Here is a 23706-nt window from a genome sequence, read left to right as displayed (position 1 = left end):
ACCTGGTGACCCTGTGATCTCTGTCCCAGAGGCCAATGTTGGTTTGTCTTTAAGGGTGAACCCTTGCAGGGCAGCAGGCTTCGATGGAGTACCTGGTAAGGCTCTGAAAACCTGTGCTAACCAACTGGCAGGAGTATTCAAGGAAATTTTCAGCTTCTCATTGCTACAGTCCGAAGTTCCCACCTGCTTCAAAAAGGTAACAATTATACCAGTGCATAAGTGTAGTGTGAGCTGCCTTAATGATTATCACCCAGTAGCACTAACATCTATGGTGATTAAGTGCTTTTGAGAGGTTGGTCATGGCTAGAAAGAACTCCCGCCTCAGCAAGGACCTGGACCCACTGCAATTTGCCTATTGGCACAATAGGTCTATGATAGATGCAATCTCAGTGCTCTTCACATGGCCTTAGACCACCTGAACAATACAAACACCTCTGTCAGGATGCTGTTCAGTGCCTATAGCTCAGCATTTAATACCATCATTCCCCGAGTCCTGATAGATAAGCTGCAGAATCTGGGCCTTTGCATCTCTCTCTACAACTGGATCCTTGACTTCCTAACCAGAAGACCACAATCTGTGATAATATCTCCTCTTCGCTGACAATCAACACTGGTGCACCTCAGGGGTGTGTGCTTAGTGCACTGCTCTACTCCCTCCATACCCACGACTGTGTGGCTAGGCATAGCTCAAGTACCATCTAAAAGTTTACTGATGATACGACCATTGTTGGTAGAACATCAGATGGAGATAAGATGGCGTACAGGAGTGAAATATACCAGCTAGTCGAGTGGTGTCGCAGCAGCAACCTTGTACTCAATTTCAGTAAGATGAAAGAACCGATTGTGGACTTCAGGAAAAATAAGACACGGCAACATAAACCAATCCTCATAGACGGATCAGAAGTGGTGAATGAGAGCAATTTCAAGTTCCTGGGTGTCAAGATCTCTGAGGATCTAACTTGGTTCCAACATATCAATACAGCTATAAAGAAGGCAAGACAGTGGCTATATTTCATTTGGACTTTGAAGAGATTTAGTCTATCAACTAAAACACTTGAAAACTTAGGTAGATGTACTGTGGAGAGCATTCTGACAAGCAGCATCACTGTCTGCTATGGGGTGGGTTGGGGGAGGGGGAAAGAGGCTACTGCACATGACCAAAAGAAGCTACTAAAAGTTGTAAAATTAGTCAGCTCCATCTTGGATACTAACCTCCAAGGTAGTCAAGACATTTTGGGGTGCGGTGCCTCAGAAAGGCAGCATCCATTATTAAGGACCCCAATCACCCAGGGCATGCCCTATTCTCACTGTTACTGTCAAGAAGGAGGTACAGAAGCTTGAAGGCACATGCTCAGTGATTTAGGAACAACTTCTTCCCCTCTGCCATATGATTCCTAAATAGACATTGAACCCACGAACACGACCTCACTTTTTGTAAAAATATATAATATTTCTGTTTTTCCACTTTTTTTAATCTATTCAATATACACATATATACTTACTGTAATTTATTTATTTATTTACTTATTCCATTTCTATACTATCACGTATTGCACTGAACTGCTGCTGCTAAGTTAACAAATTTCACGACACATCCCGGTGATAATAAATCTAATTCTCATTCTGTTTCGGGTGGTTACCAGGGGTGGTGGTAGAGGCAAATACATTTAAGAAACTGTTAAGATAGGCACATGGATGATAGAAGAATGGGGGATTGAGATTAGAGTAGGTTAAAAGGTCTGCACACATCAATGGGCTGAAAGGCCTGTACTGTGTTATAGTGTTCTGTGTTCTAACCTTCTCCACATTAGCACTGTCTGATTTTTGCTTGGGAATATTCTAAGATGATCAGGATCTTAGACCATTAATAGTCTCATGCTAAAAGTCTCATGGTTTCTTAAGGTTGACATAGCCAGGGGTGGTAATGGGGACAAGCTCCCACGGCCTAATAGATGCTCCCAATGGCATGCGCTTCAAGTAGCCCCTGACAACCAAGTCCACCTCCGGGCCTTCATGTGTGGCTACTAAGCTCAGCAAAACCATTGAGAAGGGGCAAAGGCACCTTAAAACCAGTTGCTTTATGCAGATGGGACTCGTCAGCTGTGGTTGGCAGCTCATCTATGAGGGAAACTCTGACCTCAAACCTCTACTGCCTTGTAGCTATACCCACTCATGGGGAAGACCTCGGGAGTAAACCTCGAGGGAAAAATATGGAGCTGGAGTCCTTAACGCAGTCCTACATTGACTTTAACGCTGACTGGCAACTCCTTCTACGCTGCTGGTGCCAAACTGCATTGGTCTCTGCTGTCCCTTTGGATTTATAAGATGCATGGAGAGGGGAAGCTTGCTACATGGGCAACATCTTACTCTCCAAATTGTACTGCCCAGGTTTGCATATCTAAGCAGTTAGGACACAAATTTCATGGTCAACCCTGACCGACAAAGGCCCATATTGAATATTTAGTAAATAATTGCAACAGAAATAACTGAAAATATCAGATCCAGATCTGGAGTGGAAAGGGAGTGTTGTCATTGAATAAAGTAAGGCATTGACTATTAAAGACAGAGATGAGATGATTTTTCACCCTCACTAAGTTATAAGGCCGGAATTCTCATTTTCATAAGTAGGGCTTGAATATTTTTAAAACAGGGCAGAAAGGTTCTTGATGGGCAAGAGTTGTGGGGCAGGGAGGTGGTTGAAACATGAGGAAAGTGTTCTTAAGTTTGTATGTTCATGAAACGAAACCTGATAAATACATATCTTAATGATGCACCTTTACAAAGAGAGAATTTACTTTAAATATAAATACTAACCTTAAGCCATCTCTATTGTAAGGAAAACTCAGCAAATTCGAGTCATTAAAAATATTCATCCATAGGTTCCGTACAAGTACAGGGGTATCATCACTTAACAAGTCCAGGTTACAGTCCCGGTCTATAACAGAGATTATCTGTGCCAGGAGAGGTGTTACTACTGTTTGAATTCGCTTCCAAAGTGTGTGCCTGTGAAACAGAGTACAAAATAATAATTTTATAAAAATATGAATTCTAGACTTAAGATAACCTGAAGAGTATTAAGCATAAATCCGTGATAAACAAGGAGTTGTTTTCAGGTGAATCCAGTCTTCTGTGAGAAAACTCTGTAGATTATTGGGGATGGCTGGTGTGGAAGGAATATGATAGCGAAAGGATGGATACTAATATTATTCTATTGCTTATTAGCATCAATGCAAATTGGCACAATAAAGTAATACCATGAATTTAAATAGAAAGTTAAATCAATAAGCAAAAAATTGCATTGAGTAAATTGATTGAAACTGCTTGGATTTCACAATATTTGTAACAAAATTGCATTCATCTGCCTTAGGAGCTTTCTCTCAACTTTCTGGCATCTTTTTAACTTAACATTAACCTCACCCATACTCTCAGCATTGACAATTAGACAAGCACAATAACATAAATTAATGTGCTAGTAACGAGAAGTGAAGAGAAATGAAAATTGAACAAAAATGAGTGATAATATGGTACTTCAGCAAAATGTGAGACCATCAATTACCTGATGTAACACTAAATTGCAAGTAAAGATTCTTAAAACTACATGCAAACAAGTAGTTTACTGATCCATTTCTCCTACAGAACAGCTGCATTTGAATGCAGAAACTAGTTGAAGAAAGGGCCAATGGTGTTGAATACCCAATCTACTTCTGACTTCAGCATCATACTGGGTATGTAGGATTGGTCAATTGAAATGAACTTATTGCATGGAACTCTATTCCATTGCTGCAGAGTTGGTATTGGTGTATTTAGTTATTTTACCCAAACAGCACAAAATGATTCTTCCATTTAGTATTAAATGCAAAACCCGTGGCTTCTTTAACTACCAGTTTACCTGAAAGTACCACCTTCCTGAAGTGCTTCAACATTTGAAGCTACCCATACCATCCATTCAGATGCATTGAAAGACTCCTCTTCAAACATTAGGAGCAGGGAGTGCAGCCTTTGCTTCATCAGTGTCAGAAATGAAGCTAAATGACAAAAATAAGAACATAAAAGTTAATTACTGAGACATATTACTATTCCTTTGTACAATGTAAACATCTTCTAATTGCTTACAGCAGGACTGCTCATTATGATGAATGATAATAACGCATCACTTCTTGTGAATCAGTATAAGGCTAATTTCAGAAATATTGGATATCTGAAAGATGAACATTGTATCAGAGAAGAAATTCTAGATTTCTACAATTAATCGCTCAACATATAACTGTGAAGTATCTTGAGAGGTTAGTGATGAAACATATCACTCCCGCCTGAGAAGCAACTTGGATCTGCTCCAATTTGCCTACCAGCACAACAGATCCACAGCAGATGCCATTTAAATAGCTCTTCATTCAATCCTGGAATATCTGGACAACAAAGATGTATAATTCAGGATGCTCTTTATCAATTACATCTCAGCATTTAACACCATCATCCCCTTAATACTAATCAATAAGCTTCAAGACCTGGCTTCAATACTTGCTTGTGCAATTCGACTCGCAATTTCCTCACTTACAGACCCCAGACAGTTTGGATTGGCAACATCTTTTCTACATTCTCTTTAGCATATGTTGTGTGCTTTGCCCCCTGCTCTACTCACTTTACACTTAGGACTGTGTGGCTAAGCAAAGCTCCAATGCAATATTCAAGTTTGTTGATAACACCACTGTCATTGGCTGAATCAAAGGTGGTGACAAATCAGCATATAGGAGGGAGATTGACAATCTGGCTGAGTGGTGCTAAAACAACAACCTCTTACTCAATGTCAGCAAGACCAAGAAATGATTATTGACTTCAGGAGGAGGAAACCGGACGTCATTCAACCAGTCTTCATTGAATGATCAAGGGTGGAAACGGCCAGCAAATTTAAATTCCTCAGTGTTATCATTTCAGTGGACCTATCCTGGGTCCAGCACATAAGTACAATTATGAATAAAACACAACAGTGCCTCTACTTCCTTAGAAATTTGTGAGGATTCAATATGACATCTAAAACATTGACAAACTTCTATACATGTATGGTGGAGAGAACATTAACGTTGCATCACAGCCTATATGGAAACACCAATGCATTTGAACAGAAATGCTGTGGATATGATCCAGTCCATCACAGATAAAGCCCTCCCCACCATTGAGCACTTCTACATGGAGTGCTGCATCAGCGAAGCAGCGTTCTTCTTCAAGGACCCCACTACCCAAGTCATGTTCCCTTCTCACCGTTGCCATCAAGCAGAAGGTACGGAAGCCTCAGGACTCACACCAGTGGGTTCAGGAACAGTTGTTACCCTCGACCATCAGGCTCTTGAACCAGTGGGGATAATTTCACTTGTCCCATTACTGAACTATTTCCACAACCTATAGATTCACTTTCAAGGACTCTTTATTTCATGTTCTTGATACTTAATGCTTATTTATTTACTACTACTATATACTTGTTTCTTTTGTACTTGCAGAGTTTGTGTATTTTGCACATTGGTTCTTTCTCTGCCCTATTGGGTGCCGTCTTTCATTGATTCTATTATGAATCTTGGATTTACTAAGTAATCCCACTGGAAAACGAAGCTCAGGTTGTATATGGTGATATACAGAACATGTATTTTGATAATAAATTTACTTTGAACTCTGAATTTCTAATGCATGGCCACACCCTGTAATATTGATAACCTGTTATTACTATAACAGGGCCATGATGCCAATTATTAAGTTAGTAAAACTTGAATCAATGTAAAGACATTAACAACAAACCTTTGAATTCATTATCTTCTCGTAACAGTGAAAGCAGGATTTCAACTCGTGTGGTGCTACGACTTGAACTCTGATGCTGGTCCCTCAGCATGCTAACAGCAGACTGCACACAATTCCTGATGAGGGAGGTTGTATCCAGTATCTTTGTCTTTTCCTTGTATAAAAATATATTTTCGAACCAGTTTATAAATTTAAATATTTTTAGAGCCAGTTTTTAAATTAGCTAAACATATATAAAACCTATTTCATGTACTGTAATTTACACTTTAATTCTGAAACCACACTTCCTTCTGTACTGTTTTGTGTTTATTCCTCTCCTGTAATTTTGAAATGCCAAATCAAACCTGAAGTATGTTTATCATCATTTTTTTGGAAATGTCAGAAAAAACTGCAACTTCAAAATTTTCAGAGACATTGACAATATACAATACCGTCAGCACTATTACAGAGAGCTAGACAGACAGACCGACCAGACAATTGTGCAATATTGCAAAGGAAGAATGGCTGAATCAAAAATGCAATGAAGTAGAAGGCCATAATAACAACAGCAAAGAAATACACAAGAAAATTAAGGAAATTACTGGAACTAAGAAAACCTCCTCTACAGGATGCATAAGATCAGCAGACAGATCCATACCAACAGATCCAGAAAAAGTATGTGAGAGGTGGATTCAGTATATAGAGCAGCTTTTTGAAGATAATAGAGGGCAACGCCCAGATATTAAACACCCTAATTCCGGACCACCTATTACCAATGAAGAAATAACTAAAGCAATGAAAAGCATGAAACATGGTAAAGCCACTGGACCTGATGAAATTTCAGTGGAAATGATATAAGCCCTAGAAGATCTGGGCACAGATATTCTTTCTGAACTGTTTAATGGCATATATGAGTCTGGTGTATTGCCTGACGATCTCTTGAAATCAGTATTTATAACTCTGCCAAAAATTCCCGGAACTATTGACTGCGAAAATTATAGAACAATCAGTCTTGTGAGTCACATAATGAAGATTTTGTTAAGAATTGTTCTGAGTCGAATTAGAAACAAGTTAAGGCCAGAAACTTCTAAACTGCAATATGGGTTTATTGAGGATAGAGGAACTAGAAATGCAATTTTCATACTACGAATGCTTTCAGAATGGGCAATTGAATATCAAAATGATGTCTTTTTATGTTTTATTGATTTCACTAAAGCATTTGACAGAGTGCAACATGAAAAAATTACTTCAAATTCTCGCCAAACATTGATGGAAGGGACCAACAACTGCTTCAAAATTTATATTGGAATCAAATGGCGGCAGTAAAAATTGATGATAATATAAGCATTGGACTAAAATTCAAAGAGGAGTTAGACAGGGATGCATTGCCTCACCGGAATTATTTAATATCTATAGTGAAATGATTCTCAGAGAAATAGAAGACCTAGATGGGATAAAAATTGGAGATGTTAACATCAACAATATAAGATATGCAGACGATACCACCCTAATAGCAAGTGCTGCAGAAGACCTACAAATCCTCCTAGACAAAGTAGTACAAACAAGTGCAGATTTTGGTCTAACCATCAACTGTAAAAAAAAACAAACAAATGTATGGTTTTCATGCATCAAGACAGCAGGATACTCCCAACTGCCAATTGTACATCGGTAACCAAGAGATTGAACAAAAGACCAGCTTTAATTACCTTAGTAGCTCTATATCACAAAATACTAGAAGTAAAGTAGAAATAAAAAGAAGAATTGCCATTGCCAAAGCCAACTTCCAAAAAAATGAAACCCATTTTTACCAACAGACACATTTCTATGACAACAAGGCTTAGGCTACTAAAATGTTACATCTGGTCAATCTTGCTATATGCTTCTGAAACATGGACTATAACACCAGAACTCCAAAGAAATTTAGAAGCAACAGAAATGTGGTTTCTTACAAGAATGCTGAAAATATCATATAAAGATAGGGTAACTAATGAGACAGTACTCCAACGTGCCCATACAAAAAGATCTTTAATGAGAACATTAAACGAGAGGAAACTTAATTTCCTGGGCCATGTCATCAGAAAGGGAGAAATAGAATGTCTTACATTACAAGGCCATATGTCTGGCAAACGTGGAAGAGGAAGGCAAAGAAGAAAATATATGGACATTGTAAAAGAACTAACAAATCTAAATGTGTGAGATATCATTGACGCTGTGAGGGACTGTTCGATGTGGAAAGCCACGATCGCCCAAGCGTGTAACGTGCAAGGCACAAGAAGAAGAAGTCGGCACTATTAATAAGAGATTCCAAGTCAAGGTTCTTCAGAAGAATTGAAACACTTACAAAGCTCTCCTCTTCCTGGTCATCAATCACGGCTGAAACACAAACAGATGTTTGACAACTTTATGAACTTCATGCTTATAAAGAAATTTTGAATAAATTAGCACGAGGTAATTTTTCAATTAATCAACCATCAACCCAAAGGCTTTCCACTGAAAATAATAAACAAATCAGGAGTGTGTCAAGATACTCTCTGCACAGTTGAGTGCAGCTTAACAAACACCATAAAGGATACGTCAATTCATTTTGATGCAAGATCATCAACATGAAAAGTTAACTCTGTTTCTTCCTCTGGACACTACTTGCTAGCTGAATATTTTCAATATTCTCTATTTTTATTTCACCTGATTGACATCTCATTCACTATTTAAAACATTGATCATTGTTTCCACAGTGTGCCATTTACAAAATATACTACAGCAACTTTCTAAGGATTCTTGAACAGCATCTGTAAACTCTCTACCCATGTACATTACCTCACTGGAGTAAATATAATTTGACATTTTTCTGCTCAGTGAACCAGACCATACACACCTTTCTACAATCCCAAGCTTTTCTCTTCACTGTCAACTCAAAAGCTAATTTTTGTATCATATTCAAGCTTCTGTGTAATGCTCTTTACATTAGGGTCGATTTTTGATCATTTATAACAAAAAGTGTGGGACCAATTTCTGAATCTGGTGGAATCCCACTGTTAATAATGGTTCAGGCAAAAATCGCCTAATTATCTCTTGCTACTAAGCTAGATTTGGATTTAATTCACCACTTTCCAATGGATTCCATGAGATTTTACTTTTGACCAGTCTGTCACGTGACCTTGTCAAAACCTTACCCAAATCCACTAAGACTACTCCAGGTACTGACCACTCTCTGGGTGAATACCTGAAATACCCTCTCTGGACTTCTACCTCTTCTGTAAATCACTATCCTCTTGTTTTTCTGTCTCTGACATCAAGAAAACTTCTCTACAGTCTACCCCATCTATACCCCTAACAATTTTATGAACATGTTCCTCTAAACCTTATTCGCTCCAGAGAGAACAGAGCTAACTTCAGTCTCTCCTCTTAACCTAAACATTCATTTCCCAGGCAACATCCTGGTCAACTTCCTCTGCATCCTCTCTATTGCTACATCGTCCTTCCTCTAGTGTGGTGGCTAGAAAAGCACACAATCAAATAAGTCAAATACAATGATGCAGGGTTTAGACTCGAAACACTAAAAATGCCTTCAGCTTCCATTTCTTTACTGCTCAACCTGCTGAGTTCCTCCAGGAGATTGTCTGTCACTCCAGACTCCACTGACTGATTCTCATCTCCTAGTCATACACAAAATTACCTTATCAAATTCATGCTGAATTTCCTTGATTAATCTGTTTTGAAATTGATATTGTTCCTTAGAAAGCTTTCCAATAATTTTCCCAACAGCAAAAATAAACTAACTGGTAATTTTGGGACTAACCATGATGATATGAAGGCCATAATAAAGAGAATGACATGGATAAATAATGACACCAATCTACTATACATCTTCAGTCAATATCCATTTTCCCTTGGTCTTCACCTGTTACAGACATTCCCTTTATTCTTTCCAACTCTCCCATTTTACAGCAACTTAAAATACATCTCTTAAAATTTTCCCATTTCTCACCAAAAGTTTAACTACACTCAGTGGCCAACTTATTAGGCACCTCCTATTCTTCTGCTACTACAGTCCATCCACTTCAAGGTTTGATGTGTTGTACATTCAGAGATGCTCTTCTGCACACCACTGTTGTAACCAGTGGTTATTTGAGTTACTGTCACCTCCCTGTCAACTTGAACCAGAAATTTTTTGTTTTTCACACCATTCTCTGTAAACTCTACAGATTGTTCTGCGTGAAAATCCCAAGAGATCAGAAGTTTCTGAAATACTCAAACTATCCTGTCTAGCACCAACAGCAGTTCCACAGTCAAGGTCACTTAGATCACATTTCTTCCCCATTCTGATGTTTGGTCTGAACAGCCATTGAACCAATTGACCATGTGAGCATGCTTTTATGCACTGAGTTGCTACTACATGATTAGCTGATTAGACATTTGCATTGTACTTTATAAAGTGTACTTAATAAAGTGGCCACTGTGTATAATTCCCTCTCTATGATGCTGCCTGACCATTATCACAAAAATGCTCTCTTACTGATACTTCCTCCATTGCCCACCTTCAGTTCCAAAAGTTAAACCCAGGCTTGCATCACCTACAAACATTAACTCCCCACCCCCCGCCCCCCGCCGTGAGTTACATTATACTACACTCATTACAGTCCAGTATGTACTAGGGTAATTAAAATCTTATGGAAAATTTGTTGATGGGAGCTAGATAGGATTCTAAACAAAACTAAAAGAAATATTAAGCACATACATTCTTTCTCCCTTGAGTCCCTGCCAAAGAGCTGGCTAATAGTTATGTCTTTGAAAGATGATACATCTGCAATCATGTCTTTCGATTTCCTGAGGTCATCTATATGAACTGATTGCCATGGGTCTAAAAATAGAATAAAGTGTATTAACGTGGAGCTACAATTCACTTCAACATACTTTGTATTAAATGTACAAATACATAAATATCTTGACAAACCATAGTATAAAAATGGGAAAAACTGTAGATGATGAAATGTTTGAAATAATTGCAGAAAATGCTGGAAACACTTAACAGTTCAGTCAGCTTCTATGGAAACAACATATATCACAATTCAGGTTTAACATCATTTATCAGAAATAGCTGAAAGGATGTTTGAACAGAAATATTAATTCTACCTTTCTTCCACATATGAAGCCTAACTTGCTAAGTGTTTCCAAGATTTTCTGTTGATTAATTATTACATAGGTTTAACATAGAAGGCACAAAAATCACTAAATCACTCTTCATTATTTATATTTTCAAAGGAACCACTCTGAGTTCATATAAAAGTTGCTGGTGAACACAGCAGGCCAGGCAGCATCTCTAGGAAGAGGTACAGTCGACATTTCGGGCCGAGACTGTACCTCTTCCTAGAGATGCTGCCTGGCCTGCTGCGTTTACCAGCAACTTTTATGTGTGTTGCTTGAAATTCCAGCATCTGCAGATTTCCTCGTGTTTGCGACTCTGAGTTCATAATAGTTTTCTTGGTCCTTACACACATTATCAAAACTTAGTAGTTGTGAAAAACTAGAACTACAAACTTTCAAAAAACTTTTTGTTCACTTGCAAAAATTTGTTCACTGTTTTCCTATATGATGATCATATGTCCTTCTGTGATACTTGGAGACTCCCAAGCAAAGATATCATTAGTTAGGAGCACATTATGAAATTGGTGCAAGGATTAGTGGAAACTCAAGTGTTATTTTCTCAAACAAAGGGGGTTTAGAGATCTGGAACTTGCTGCCTGAAGACAGAAACACTCATTTGAGTCAACAAAAAAGTATATGGAGCCCCAGAATTTAGAATCAGCCCTTTCAGAAAGAAAATTAAGAAAATGTTTTATGCTCAGGGTTTGACAGATCCATAAAGACAAAATGATGGATAGATTTTTGAAAGGGAATAGTTTTAAGGGATGTGGGAGTGGTGAGATGAAAGGTGAATAAATGAAACGTGGTCACTGATCAACCATCCCGTGGATTGAGGGGGCAAAAGTGTGTTACTGCTCCTATGAAAATCCATCAAAGCAAAAACTCCAGTGATAGGTTGAAGGTATTAGTACCTGGGAACCACTCCTCCACAACTCAAAATTAAAAATAAAAATAGCATTAAGACCCTGTGACAATTTTTATAACTATGCCTCTGAAACCTCCAGAGTTGAAAAAGTGATGTGTAAATCCTATTTTTATTAAATAAATGGAGAAAGTGTAGTCAAAAATGAGAGAGCACAAGAGGAGACTGAGTGTTCAAGAGCATGCACACGCTCTGAATATTATTTGTTGATTCAGAGAACAATTTCTCTTTGAACCCTTGAGAGTTTGGTCACTAAAGATACATTTTTTTTTCAAATTTGCCAGTAACAAATTCTCACTGGTGGACTGTGGCAGGATTCACAGTAACATGATGAATGGCTTGTAAGATCTAAAAATTCACACAAATCATATTTCAAATCTTGATGAAATAAATGCCCCAAATAAAATTACTAGTGTCATCAATTACTGTTGACTTGTGTATTGTCTCATGCAAGTCCGTTCTAGGCTCAGCAGAGCTAGCTCTGCATTAAATTCTAACTTGAAATAGAAAGAAAAATAATCGAACTGCTTTGAAATACTGTTCTTGTACCTCCATGAAATCCTGTGTATGCTGATCCACCTTGTATTCTTGGCAGTTTAGTGAGGAAATATACAATGACTGTTCTGTTGTTACCTTTGAACTTGTTAACTTCATTTAAAGTGGAATACCTACACAAAGAACAGAAATTGTAGCAGAGTACTAAAGACATCTTGAACAGTTTTCCTTCTTCCCAAGATGTGAAACATAGCCAAGTCATGAACTTCAGCATCAAGATCACAAATAACTATCAGAATCAGCCTGGATGAAAAGCTTTTATTTTTATGGCTCTACAAAATTACAATTGTACAAAGTTGCCTTTCACTCATTTTTGCAGGTCCTCTCAGCATCTCTTGCAAACTTCACCAGTTTATCAGGAGTGTGATTCAGTAGAACTTGACATTGCAAGTTGTTTCCTTGTTTAGCATAACAATATAGTTAAGCATTATCTTCTCAGGTTGAAGCCAACAAGCATTTTGAAGCAACACACATCAAAGTTGCTGGTGAACGCAGCAGGCCAGGCAGCATCTGTAGGAAGAGGTGCAGTCGACGTTTCAGGCTGAGACCCTTCGTCATAATGTTCTTAATGTCCTGACGAAGGGTCTCGGCCTGAAACGTCGACTGCACCTCTTCCTACAGATGCTGCCTGGCCTGCTGCGTTCACCAGCAACTTTGATGTGTGTTGCTTGAATTTCCAGCATCTGCAGAATTCCTGTTGTAAGCATTTTGAAAACTACAATAAGGGTGAAATTTTAACCTGTTTTGATGATTTATGCTCACTGATCTCACTGTTATTGCTAGTTGAAATCAGTATCTATACTTCTGGCATCCAAGTGGAGGTATTAAATTGGAATTGGAATTGAATGGAATTGGAATTGAAATTGAATTGACTTCATTACTTACATCTTTCATATACATGAGGAATAAAAATCTTTACATCTCCATCTAAATGTGCAATGTGCAATTTATAGTAATTTGTAACAAATAGTAGGTACAACAGGACAGTCAATAACATAGAACTGTAATTGCATCAGCATTAATTAATCTGCCTGATGGCCTGGTGGAAGAAGCTGACCTGGAGCTTGTTTGTCCTGGCTTTTATGCTGCAGTACCATTTCCTGGATGGTAGCAGATGGAACAGTTTGTGGTTGGGGTGACTCAGATCTCCATTGATCTTTTGGCCCCTTAAAAAGTGTGTTCAGGCCTTGGCCTGAACAGTGGGAAGTTCACATCCACAGTTGCGCTGGGCTGTCCACACCACTCTCTGAAGAGTCCTGTGATTGAGGGAAGTACAGTTCCCATACCAGGCAGTGGTACAGCCAGTCAGGATGCTCTCAGTTGTGCCCCAGTAGAAAGTTCTTAGGGTATGGAGGCTCACACCAAACTTTTTCAACCGTCCGAGGTGAAAGAGGTGCTGTTGTGCTTCTTTCACCACACAGCTGATATGTACAGACCACGTGAGATCCTCGGTGATGTGTATGTCAAGGAACTTAAAGCTGTTCACACTCTCAACCCCAGATCCATTGATGTCAGTCCATTCCTCCTGTAGTCCACAACCAGCTCCTTTGTTTTTGCGACATTGAGGGATAAGTTGTTTTCTTGACAACACTGTGGCAGGGTGATGTCTTCTTCTCTGAAGGCTGCCTCATTATTATTTGAGATTAGGTCAATCAGCGTAGAGTGGTCAGAAGATTCAATTAGCAGATTGGAGCTGTGGGTGGTGACACAGTTATGGTTATATAGAGAGAGTAAAAGAGGGGCCTTAGGGCACAGCCCTGAGGGGCACCTGTGTTGAGGGTCAGAGTTGAGGGAGCCCACTCTTAACCACCTGTAGGCAATCTGACAGGAAGTCCAGGATCCAGCTACACATGCAGGATGAAGGCCAAGGTCTCGAGCTTCTTGTCAAGCCTGGAGGGAATTACAGTGTTGAATGCTGAACTGTAGTCCAAGAACAGCATTCTCACATAAGCATCCTTCTTCCCCAGATGTGCAAGGACGGTGTGTAGAGCTGTGGCTATTGCGTCATCTGCCAGTCGATTGTGTTTTTAGGCGAATTGTAGGAGGTCCAGTGTGGGTGGCAGCATGCAGCAGATGTAGACCATAAGACCATAAGACAAAGGAGCAGAGGCAGGCCATTTGGCCCATCGAGTCTGCTCCGCCATTTTATCATGAGCTGATCCATTCTCCTATTTAGTCCCACTCCCCCACCTTCTCACCATAACCTTTGATGCCCTGGCTATTCAGATACCTATCAATTTCTGCCTTAAATACACCCAATGACTTGGCCTCCACTGCTGCCCGTGGCAACAAATTCCATAGATTCACCACCCTCTGACTAAAAAAATTTCTTCACATTTCTGTTCTGAAAGGGCGCCCTTTAATCCTTAAGTCATGCCCTCTCGTACTAGACTCCCCCATCATGGGAAACAACTTTGTCACATCCACTCTGTCCATGCCTTTTAACATTCGAAATGTTTCTATGAGGTCTCCCCTCATTCTTCTAAACTCCAAGGAATACAGTCCAATACAAGGAAAGTAGTCCTTGACCAGCCTCTCAAAGCATTTGCTTATTATTAAGATGACTACGACAGGACGCCAGTCGTTCAGACATGTTACCTTGGTCTTTTTAGATACAGGAACAATGGTGGATGTTTTGAAGCAGGAGGGCACTCTACACTAGGAGAGGGAGAGATTAAAAAACCTGCCAGTTGTGCCGCGCACAATCTGAGTACCCGCCCTGGGATGCCGTCTGGTCTCACAGCCTTCCGACTGTCCACTCGTTGGAAACACCTGCGTACTTCAGCCCAGAGATGACCAAGGTACAGGTCACTTGTATGTTTACAGGTCACAAAACTTTGGAGACTTTAGACAGTGATGCTCTACTAAATGGCTCTCCTGGCTGTCTTCCCACCTCACACCTGCTATAACCTCCTGTTCATCCAAACAGCTCTCTGTAGACAATGTAATACCCAAGTCCCTCATCCGTTACTCCTCCCTTGCCAATCAATATTGACTTCTGGTCTCTCAAAACTTCCAATTCAAATTTCTTTGGCATTCAGCTTTCTTTATGTTTCAACCCTTCCCATCTCTGTGAATTACAACAGATAGTTCTTTTAATTTATTATTCCTTGACAGTATTCTTTGAAGGATGCAAAGTATGTTTACAAGACAGCAAACCACACTGACTTGTTTGCAGTAAAAGTAACTATGCTGGAAGACAGAAGACCTCATGATTAGGCTTAATTTTTAATCAAATTGAAAGAAAAAAAATATATAATTGATGTAAAGATAAAACATAGACTAATACTCACTTTGCAGAAGCAATCAAATTTGCACTTTGCGAATTGTTTTCAAAATCCATTTGTATGAGCAAGATTATGTTTCCATGGCTGGAATCAATACAGTGCCTAGAAATAAAATATTTACAGACATTTAACTGACCAGCACTTGTTTACGTTTGAATAGTGAGTAAAAATTAATATTGCCTTATTAGATTAAATTCTGATTAATTCATTTATTATTCTGGTTACACTTCTCACCAGTATGAGAAAGAAAACAATGATTAGAACTTCTCATTGAGTCTTTATGGTGGTGAGGAGCCATCAAAACATTTCAATTTATTTCAAACTTCTTAGAAGATATTTTGATACAATAATTAGCATTTGCTTACAACAAATTATCTTAAGAAAATCCAAAATAAAATCAAAAAACCCTGGATACATTCAATAGATCATGTAGTGACTGTGGGAAGAGAATCTGTGTTGTCTGAGGTGCTACATCTGTCCAGAGCTTTTTTGTTTTATTTGTTTTCAGGATACTCTGACATTCAAGTTCCTTTCTTGATGTTGCTCAAATAAAGAAATTGCATCTAAACAAGAAAGTACTGAAACCAGGTTTAAAATTTAGCTCCATCACAGCACAGCTTCAAGAGGTAGCACCTCAAGGAGGCTGCATCCATCAATACGGATCCTCTGGAACATGCCTCTTCTCATTATTACCATTGCGGAGGAGGTATGAGAGTCTAATGACCCACATTCACTGATTCAGAAACAGCTCCTTCTCTTCCGCCATCAGATTTCTGCATGGTGCATAAACCATGAACAATGTCTCATTATTCCTTTGGAGTATGAAAGAATCAGCTGGAAGAAGGAGCACTTGAAGGAGAAAATGAGTTGTCGATGTTTCGGGTTAAAACTCTACATGAAGATCAATATCTTTCTTTTCCTTATTCCTTTTTTTGTGTCTCGATATTCCTATTTATACACTCTGTATATTTTCGTAATTTATAGTAATTTTATGTCTTTGGACTATACTGTGGAAATAAAACAAATTTCACATCATGAAAGTCAGTGATGGGGAGACTGTGCCTGTCTGTAAATGGAGTAGCAGCAGTTTTTGTGCTGCTCTCAGTTTTATTCCTTTCCCCCTAGTTCAACCTTCGAATTTAAAATTTTTATTTGCTGATTCTTGAAGGGGAACAATAACTCTATGTCTATGAGGAGTGGGAAGAACTTGACTGAACCTAGTGATAAAGGGAACTTCTTTACTCAGAGAGTGGTAGCTGTGTGGAATGAGCTTCCAGCAGAAGTGGTTGAGGCAGGTTCGATGTTGTCGTTTAAAGATAAATTGGATAGACATATGGACAGGAAAGGAATGGAGGGTTATGGGTTGAGTGCAGGTCGGTGGAACTAGGTGAGAGTAAGAGTTCGGCACAGACTAGAAGGGCCAAGATGGCCTGTTTCCATGCTGTAATTGTTATATGGTTATAAAGGTAATGGGAAAGGAAAGATGCAAAAGGAAAGATCTGATGAAATGCCACCATGGGCTGAAGATATGGTTCAGACACTGAATTCAATTAAAGATCAGAATGGGTCAATTAAAGACCAACTGGAAAAGAATAGTAATGAAATGAAGTCATTTCTGGGAAAACTTAAAGACCTGGAAACTCAAGTTATTACACATGAAGAGGAATTGAAGATAACTAAGCAAAAACTGTTTGAAACTACAACTCGTTTGGAAAGGTATCAAAATAAGATTATAGACCTGGAAACTAGGTCTCGCCGAAGGAATATACGAATTGTTGGGCTGCAAGAAGGAGCCAAAGATGGAGATTTAACTGCTTACTTTGGTAAGCTTTTTCATACCTTATTTCCTACCATATTATCACAGCCGCCTACTATAGAAAGAGCTCACAGAGTTTTACCTCGAAATCTAAAGATCCAAATAAACCAAAGTCTGTTTTGGTTTGTTTTAATCACTTTAAAATAAAAGATCAAATAATGCGACACGCAAGAAAACAGAGTTTTTAGATTTAAGGAACCTGAGCTCTGTTTTTATGAGGATTATCCGAAGGAGGTAATGGAACAAAGATCAAAACTTGCTCTGGTAATGAAACAGGCACATGATAACAAACTGTTCCCTTCCTTGCGTTACCCAACAAGAATTAAAGTTTTTCCTCCTAATTCTCCTCCTCGTACATTTTTTGATCCTGAAGTTGCACTGGCGTTTGTTCAAACTCTACCTGCTGCAGCTGCTGAATGAACTGTCTTGGAAGGCCGCTTGGTTTATCTGTATATTATTGGCATTTCGGAAAGAAGATTTATGATGATTACTTGGACATTTCATTGAAAGACCATTAAAAGATGATAAGGGGATTTGTTCATCATTGCATATCATTGTTTTTTTTTGGAAAGAAAAGTGTGACTGTTTAAATGGTTATACGGACATTCGACTGAGAAAAAGATGATAAAGGGACTTGTTCCTTTAACCTTATATCTGGGTTGATTTTTTTTGTTTCTTTCTTAATTAATTGATAGTTTTTCCTACCAATGGGGCTATTTTTATATATATATTTAGGGGAGGGTTCAATTACTTATACAATATTACTAGTTGGTATTTTTGAAAATTTAGTGGGTTAATATGCTTTTGCTTTATTATGGTGTCTTATAGCTGAATTTAAAGCTTTTTTTTTAGGGATTTTGTTAAATTTAAAATGGCGCTGCTTTTTCTTTTTAAGAGAACATTATTTCCATAAGACCATAAGACAAAGGAGCAGAAGTCAGCCATTCAGCCCATCGAGTCTGCTCCACCATTTTATCATGAGCTGATCCATTTTCCTATTCAGGCCCACTCCCCCGCCTTCTCACCATAACCTTTGATGCCCTGGCTACTCAGATACCTACCAATCTCTGCCTTAAGTACATCCAATGACTTGGCCTCCACTGCTGCCCATGGCAACAAATTCCATAGATTCACCACCCTCTGACTAAAAAAATTTCTTCGCATTTCTGTTCTGAATGGGCGCTCTTCAATCCTTAAGTCATGCCCTCTCATACTAGACTCCCCATCATGGAAAACAACTTTGCCACATCCACTCTGTTCATGCCTTTCAACATTCGAAATGTTTCGATGAGGTCTCCCCTCATTCTTCTAAACTCCAAGGAATATAGTCCAATACAGTCCATTTCGGTTCTTTTTGTTTAAAAAAAGATTAAATATAAACATGGAATAGTTTGTAAATGCTGGAATGTAAACACTTTCCTTTGCTGAGACCTTGTTGCTCCTGTTACAAGGTCAGTGGGTTTCGGTTTTTTAAAACTAGGGGGAGGGAGAGAGAGTCTTTTAAATTTTTTTCTGTATAGACAGAGCAGTCCTTGGCTTCATATTCTATCATAGGGTGCCTGCTTTTTTTCGGGCTATGGGGGGAGGGGGGTGGGGTTAGAGTTAGGGGTTTTTTCCCCATTGGGTGGTTTCGGAGCATGAGTGTTTCCTATGTGCTTGCTGCCATTTTTGATCATCCCTATTGGTATGTGCTCTGCGCATGTGTAAAGGAGAATAAAATTATAGTATGGTTTTAAATGGATTAATGTAATAAGTTGGAATGTACGTGGTTGGAATCATCCTATCAAACAAAAAAAGACTTTTTAAATTATTAATCGATTCCAACCTGATAGAATTTTTGCCCAAGGGACACATATCAGGGTGGGAGATCTAAATAGATTTTTTGGATGGTGGAGGGGTTTGCAATTTCACTCCACTTCTAAGTAAAACTAAGGGGGTGTCCATCTTTATTAAATCCAATATATTTATTCAAGAGGATATTGAGCCAGATTCTAATGGTAGATTTCTAATTGTTAAAGGAATAATCTGTAACTGAAAAGTTGTTTTGGTCAATTTGTACGGTCCTAACTTAGATGATCTTTTTTTTAAAAAAGGTATTTGCTTTACTGCATGATTTAAATGAATATACGCTGATAATGGGTGTGGACTTTAACTGTTGTTTAAATCCTTTGATTGACAAGAGCTCAACCAATCAGCGACTTCCAAATCGCTCCACGTCACTTATTAACTCTTTTCTAACCGATTTTAGATTGATTGAATTATGGAGATATTTATATCCTGATAATAGAGAATATTCTTTTTTTTCCCACATTTATAAAAAATATAATTGATCCTCGCTTATTGCCTGGTGTTAAGAATTGTGAATACGACGCTATTGCTATATCTGATCATGCGCATCTGAGTTTGTCTTTCGAATTTGATGATGTCATTCTTGCCCGCCCACCATGGCACATGTCTCAGACATTATTACAGAACTCTGACTTTGTCAGCTTTATTGAAACCCAGATAAAAGATTTTTTTTCTTTTTAATGATATAGGGGGTATGCCTAAATTAATCATATGGGATACATTTTAAACATTTTTATGTGGTCAGATCATTTCTTATTCAGCTAAGCTTAAAAAACAGACTGAAGTAGAATTAGATAGATTTCCAAACAAATTAAAGACTTAGATAATATTTATGCAATCTCCCATAATATTGATTTATTTAAACAAAGGGTGGAACTTCAATCACAATATAATCTATTATTAACATCCTATTGAAGGCTACTTGCTTAAGCTAAAGAGCCAATTTTATATGTTGGGAGATAAAAATAACAAACTGCTTGCATCTCAATTATAAATGGCCAGAGCCAAAAGGCAAATTTTGAAAATCCGTAGGAAAGATGGTACCCTGGCTTGGGAATACAAAGAAATTAATAAGATTTTTCAGGATTTTTATACTGAACTTTATAAATTCAATGTCCAGTAGATTCTTCTAAAGTGAATGCCTCCTTACGAAAGATTGTTTTTCCTCAAATTTCTGTTGAGAATCAAAAAACTCGATGCCCAAATTACTGAAGCCGAAATTCATACAGCCATTTTTTCAATGCCATCTGGTAAGATCCCTGGACTTGATGGCTATACTGTAGAATTTTATAAAAAATTTGGAAAATTGCTTTCTCCATGTATGTTGGAAATGTTTAAGGATTCTTTTGTGAAATGTGATTTACCCTCTACTTTTTGATGCTTCTATTTCTTTAATTCTTAAAAAGGATAAAGATCCTACTGATTGTGCCTCATATAGACCTATTTCATTATTGAATGTCAATGCTAAGATTCTGTCAAAGATAATGGCCAATCGGTTGGAGAATATTTTGGGTAAAATTATTTTTAAAGATCAAACAGGCTTTATAAAGGGTCATTATTCTTTTTCAAAGGTTGAGAGATTATTTAACATTATATATTCGTCCTCTTTTAAAACTCCACAATGCATTGTCTCTTTGGATGCCGAAAAAGCATTCGATCGAGTTGAATGGAAATATTCATTTAATGTTTTAGAGAAATTTGACTTTGGTGTTAATTTTAATAATTGGATTAGAATGATATACAAAACTTCTATTGCTACTGTTATGACTAATAACTGTAGATCCCCTTTCTTTCCAGCTTTCACAGGGGACAAGACAAGGTTGTCCATTAAGTCCCTAAGACCATAAGACAAAGGAGCAGAAGTTGGCCATTCGGCCCATCGAGTCTGATCTACCACTTTATCATGAGCTGATCTATTCTCCCATTTAGACCCACTCCTCTGCCTTCTCACCATAACCTTTAATGCCCTGCCTACTCAGATACCTATCAATCTCTGCCTTAAATACACCCAATGACTTGGCCTCCACTGCTGCCCGTGGCAACAAATTCCATAGACTCACCACCCTCTGGCTAAAAAAATTTCTTCACATCTCTGTTCTGAATGGGTGCCCTTCAATCCTTAAGTCATGCCCTGTCGTACTAGACTCCCCCATCATGGGAAACAACTTTGCCACATCCACTCTGTCCATGCCTTTTAACATTCAAAATGTTTCTATGAGGTCTCCCCTCATTCTTCTAAACTCCAAGGAATACAGTCCAAGAGCGGACAAACGTTCCTCATATGTTAACCCTCTCATTCCCGGAATCATTCCAGTGAATCTTCTCTGTACCCTCTCCAACATCAGCACATCCTTTCTTAAATAAGGAGACCAAAACTGCCCACAGTACTCCAAGTGAGGTCTCACCAGCACCTTATAGAGCCTCAACATCACATCCCTGCTCCTATACTCTATTCCTCTAGAAATGAATGCCAACATTGCATTTGCCTTAGTCACCACCGACTCAATCTGGAGGTTAACCTTAAGGGTATCCTGCATGAGGACTCCCAAGTCCCATTGCATCTCAGAACTTTGAATTCTCTCCCCATTTAAATAATAGTCTGCCTGTTTATTTTTTCTGCCAAAGTGCATAACCATACACTTTCCAACATTGTATTTCATTTGCCACTTCTTTGCCCATTCTTCCAATCTATCCAAGTCTCTCTGTGGACTATCTGTTTCCTCAGCACTACCGGCCCCTCCACCTATCTTTGTATCATCAGCAAACTTAGCCACAAAGCCATCTATTCCATAATCCAAATCGTTGATGCACAACGTAAAAAGAAGCGGCCCCAACACAGACCCCTGTGGAACACCACTGGTAACCAGCAGCCAACCAGAAAACGATCCCTTTATTCCCACTCACCGTTTCCTGCCAATCAGCCAACGCCCTATCCACGTATGTAACTTTCTCATAATTCCATGGGCTCTTATCTTATTAAGCAGCCTCATGTGTGGCACCTTGTCAAAGGCCTTCTGAAAATCCAAATATACAACATCCACTGCATCTCCCTTGTCTAGCCTACTGGTAATTTCCTCAAAAAATTGTAATAGGTTTGTCAGGCAGGATTTTCCTTTAAGGAAACCATGCTGAGTTCTGCCTATCTTGTCATATGCCTCCAGGTACTCCGTAACCTCATCCTTGACAATCGACTCCAACAACTTCCCAACCACCGATGTCTATCATTTCCTTTTTGCTTCCTTGCCCCCTTAATTAGCAGAGTGACATTTGCAATCTTCCAGCCCTCTGGAACCATGCCAGAATCTATCGACTTTTGAAAGATCATTGCTAATGCCTCCGCAATCTCCACAGCTACTTCCTTCAGAACACAAGGGTGCATTCCATCTGGTCCGGGAGATTTATCTACCCTCAGACTATTCAGCTTCCTGAGTACTTTCTCTGTCATAATTGTGACTGCGCACACTTCTCTTCCCTGCCACACTTGAGTTTCCGGTATACTGCTGATGTCTTCCTCAGTGAAGACTGATGCAAAATATTCATTCAGTTCCTCCGCCATCTCCTTATCTCCCATTACAATTTCTCCAGCATCATTTTCTATTGGTCCTATATCTACTCTCACCTGCCTTTTACTCTTTATATACTTGAAGCAGCTTTTAGTATCCTCTTTGATATTATTTGCTAGCTTCCTTTCATAGTTCATCTTTTCCCTCTTAATGACCTTCTTAGTTTCCTTTTGTAAGCTTTTAAAAACTTCCCAATCCTCTGTCTTCCCACTAATTTTTGCTTCCTTGTACGCCCTCTCCTTTGCTTTAACTTTGGCTTTGACTTTTCTTGTCAGCCATGGTTGCATCCTTTTTCCATTCGAAAATTCCTTCCTTTTTGGAATATATCTGTCTTGCACCTTCCTCACTTCTCGCATAAACTCCAACCACTGCTGCTCTGCCGTCCTTCCTGCTAGTGTCCCTTTCCAGTCAACTTTGGCCAGTTCCTCTCTCATGCCACTGTAATTTCCTTACTTCACTGAAACACCGACACATCGGATTTCGGCTTCTCTTTTTCAAATTTCACAGTGAACTCAATCATGTTATGATCACTGCCTCCTAAGGGTTCCTTCACCTCAATCTCTCTAGAATCACCTCCGGTTCATTACACAATACCCAATCCAGTACAGCTTAGTGGGTTCAACAACAAGCTGTTCTAAAAAGCCATCTCACAGACATTCTACAAATTCTCTCGCGAGATCCAGTGCCGACCTGATTTTCCTAATCCACTCGCATGTTAAAATCCCCCACAATTATCATAACACTGCCCTTCTGAGAAGCCTTTTCTATTTCCTGTTGTAATTTGTAGTCCACATCACTGCAGCTGTTTGG

The 23706-nt window shown here is 38.8% G+C and overlaps 1 protein-coding gene across 2 annotated transcripts in view; it reads right to left on the bottom strand.

Moving 5' to 3' along the window:
- The window catches only part of LOC140187150 (E3 ubiquitin-protein ligase rnf213-alpha-like), a 225481-nt gene that overhangs the window by 91424 nt on the left and 110351 nt on the right, over positions 1–23706 (bottom strand). For both annotated transcript variants that reach the window (XM_072242138.1, XM_072242139.1), the window contains exons 29-35: positions 15676–15771; positions 12377–12495; positions 10499–10621; positions 8105–8136; positions 5785–5938; positions 3890–4025; positions 2815–3003 (exon numbers count right to left, since the gene is read on the bottom strand). In XM_072242138.1, the coding sequence (XP_072098239.1) occupies positions 2815–3003; positions 3890–4025; positions 5785–5938; positions 8105–8136; positions 10499–10621; positions 12377–12495; positions 15676–15771 (849 nt within the window). The remainder of the gene's footprint in view (positions 1–2814; positions 3004–3889; positions 4026–5784; positions 5939–8104; positions 8137–10498; positions 10622–12376; positions 12496–15675; positions 15772–23706) is intronic.

This window comes from Mobula birostris, chromosome 24, assembly GCF_030028105.1.
Source record: "Mobula birostris isolate sMobBir1 chromosome 24, sMobBir1.hap1, whole genome shotgun sequence".
In the NCBI taxonomy this organism is placed as follows: domain Eukaryota; kingdom Metazoa; phylum Chordata; class Chondrichthyes; order Myliobatiformes; family Myliobatidae; genus Mobula; species Mobula birostris.
The sequence above is the reverse complement of the archived record's forward strand: the minus strand, read 5'-3'. Positions and strand labels throughout refer to the sequence as shown.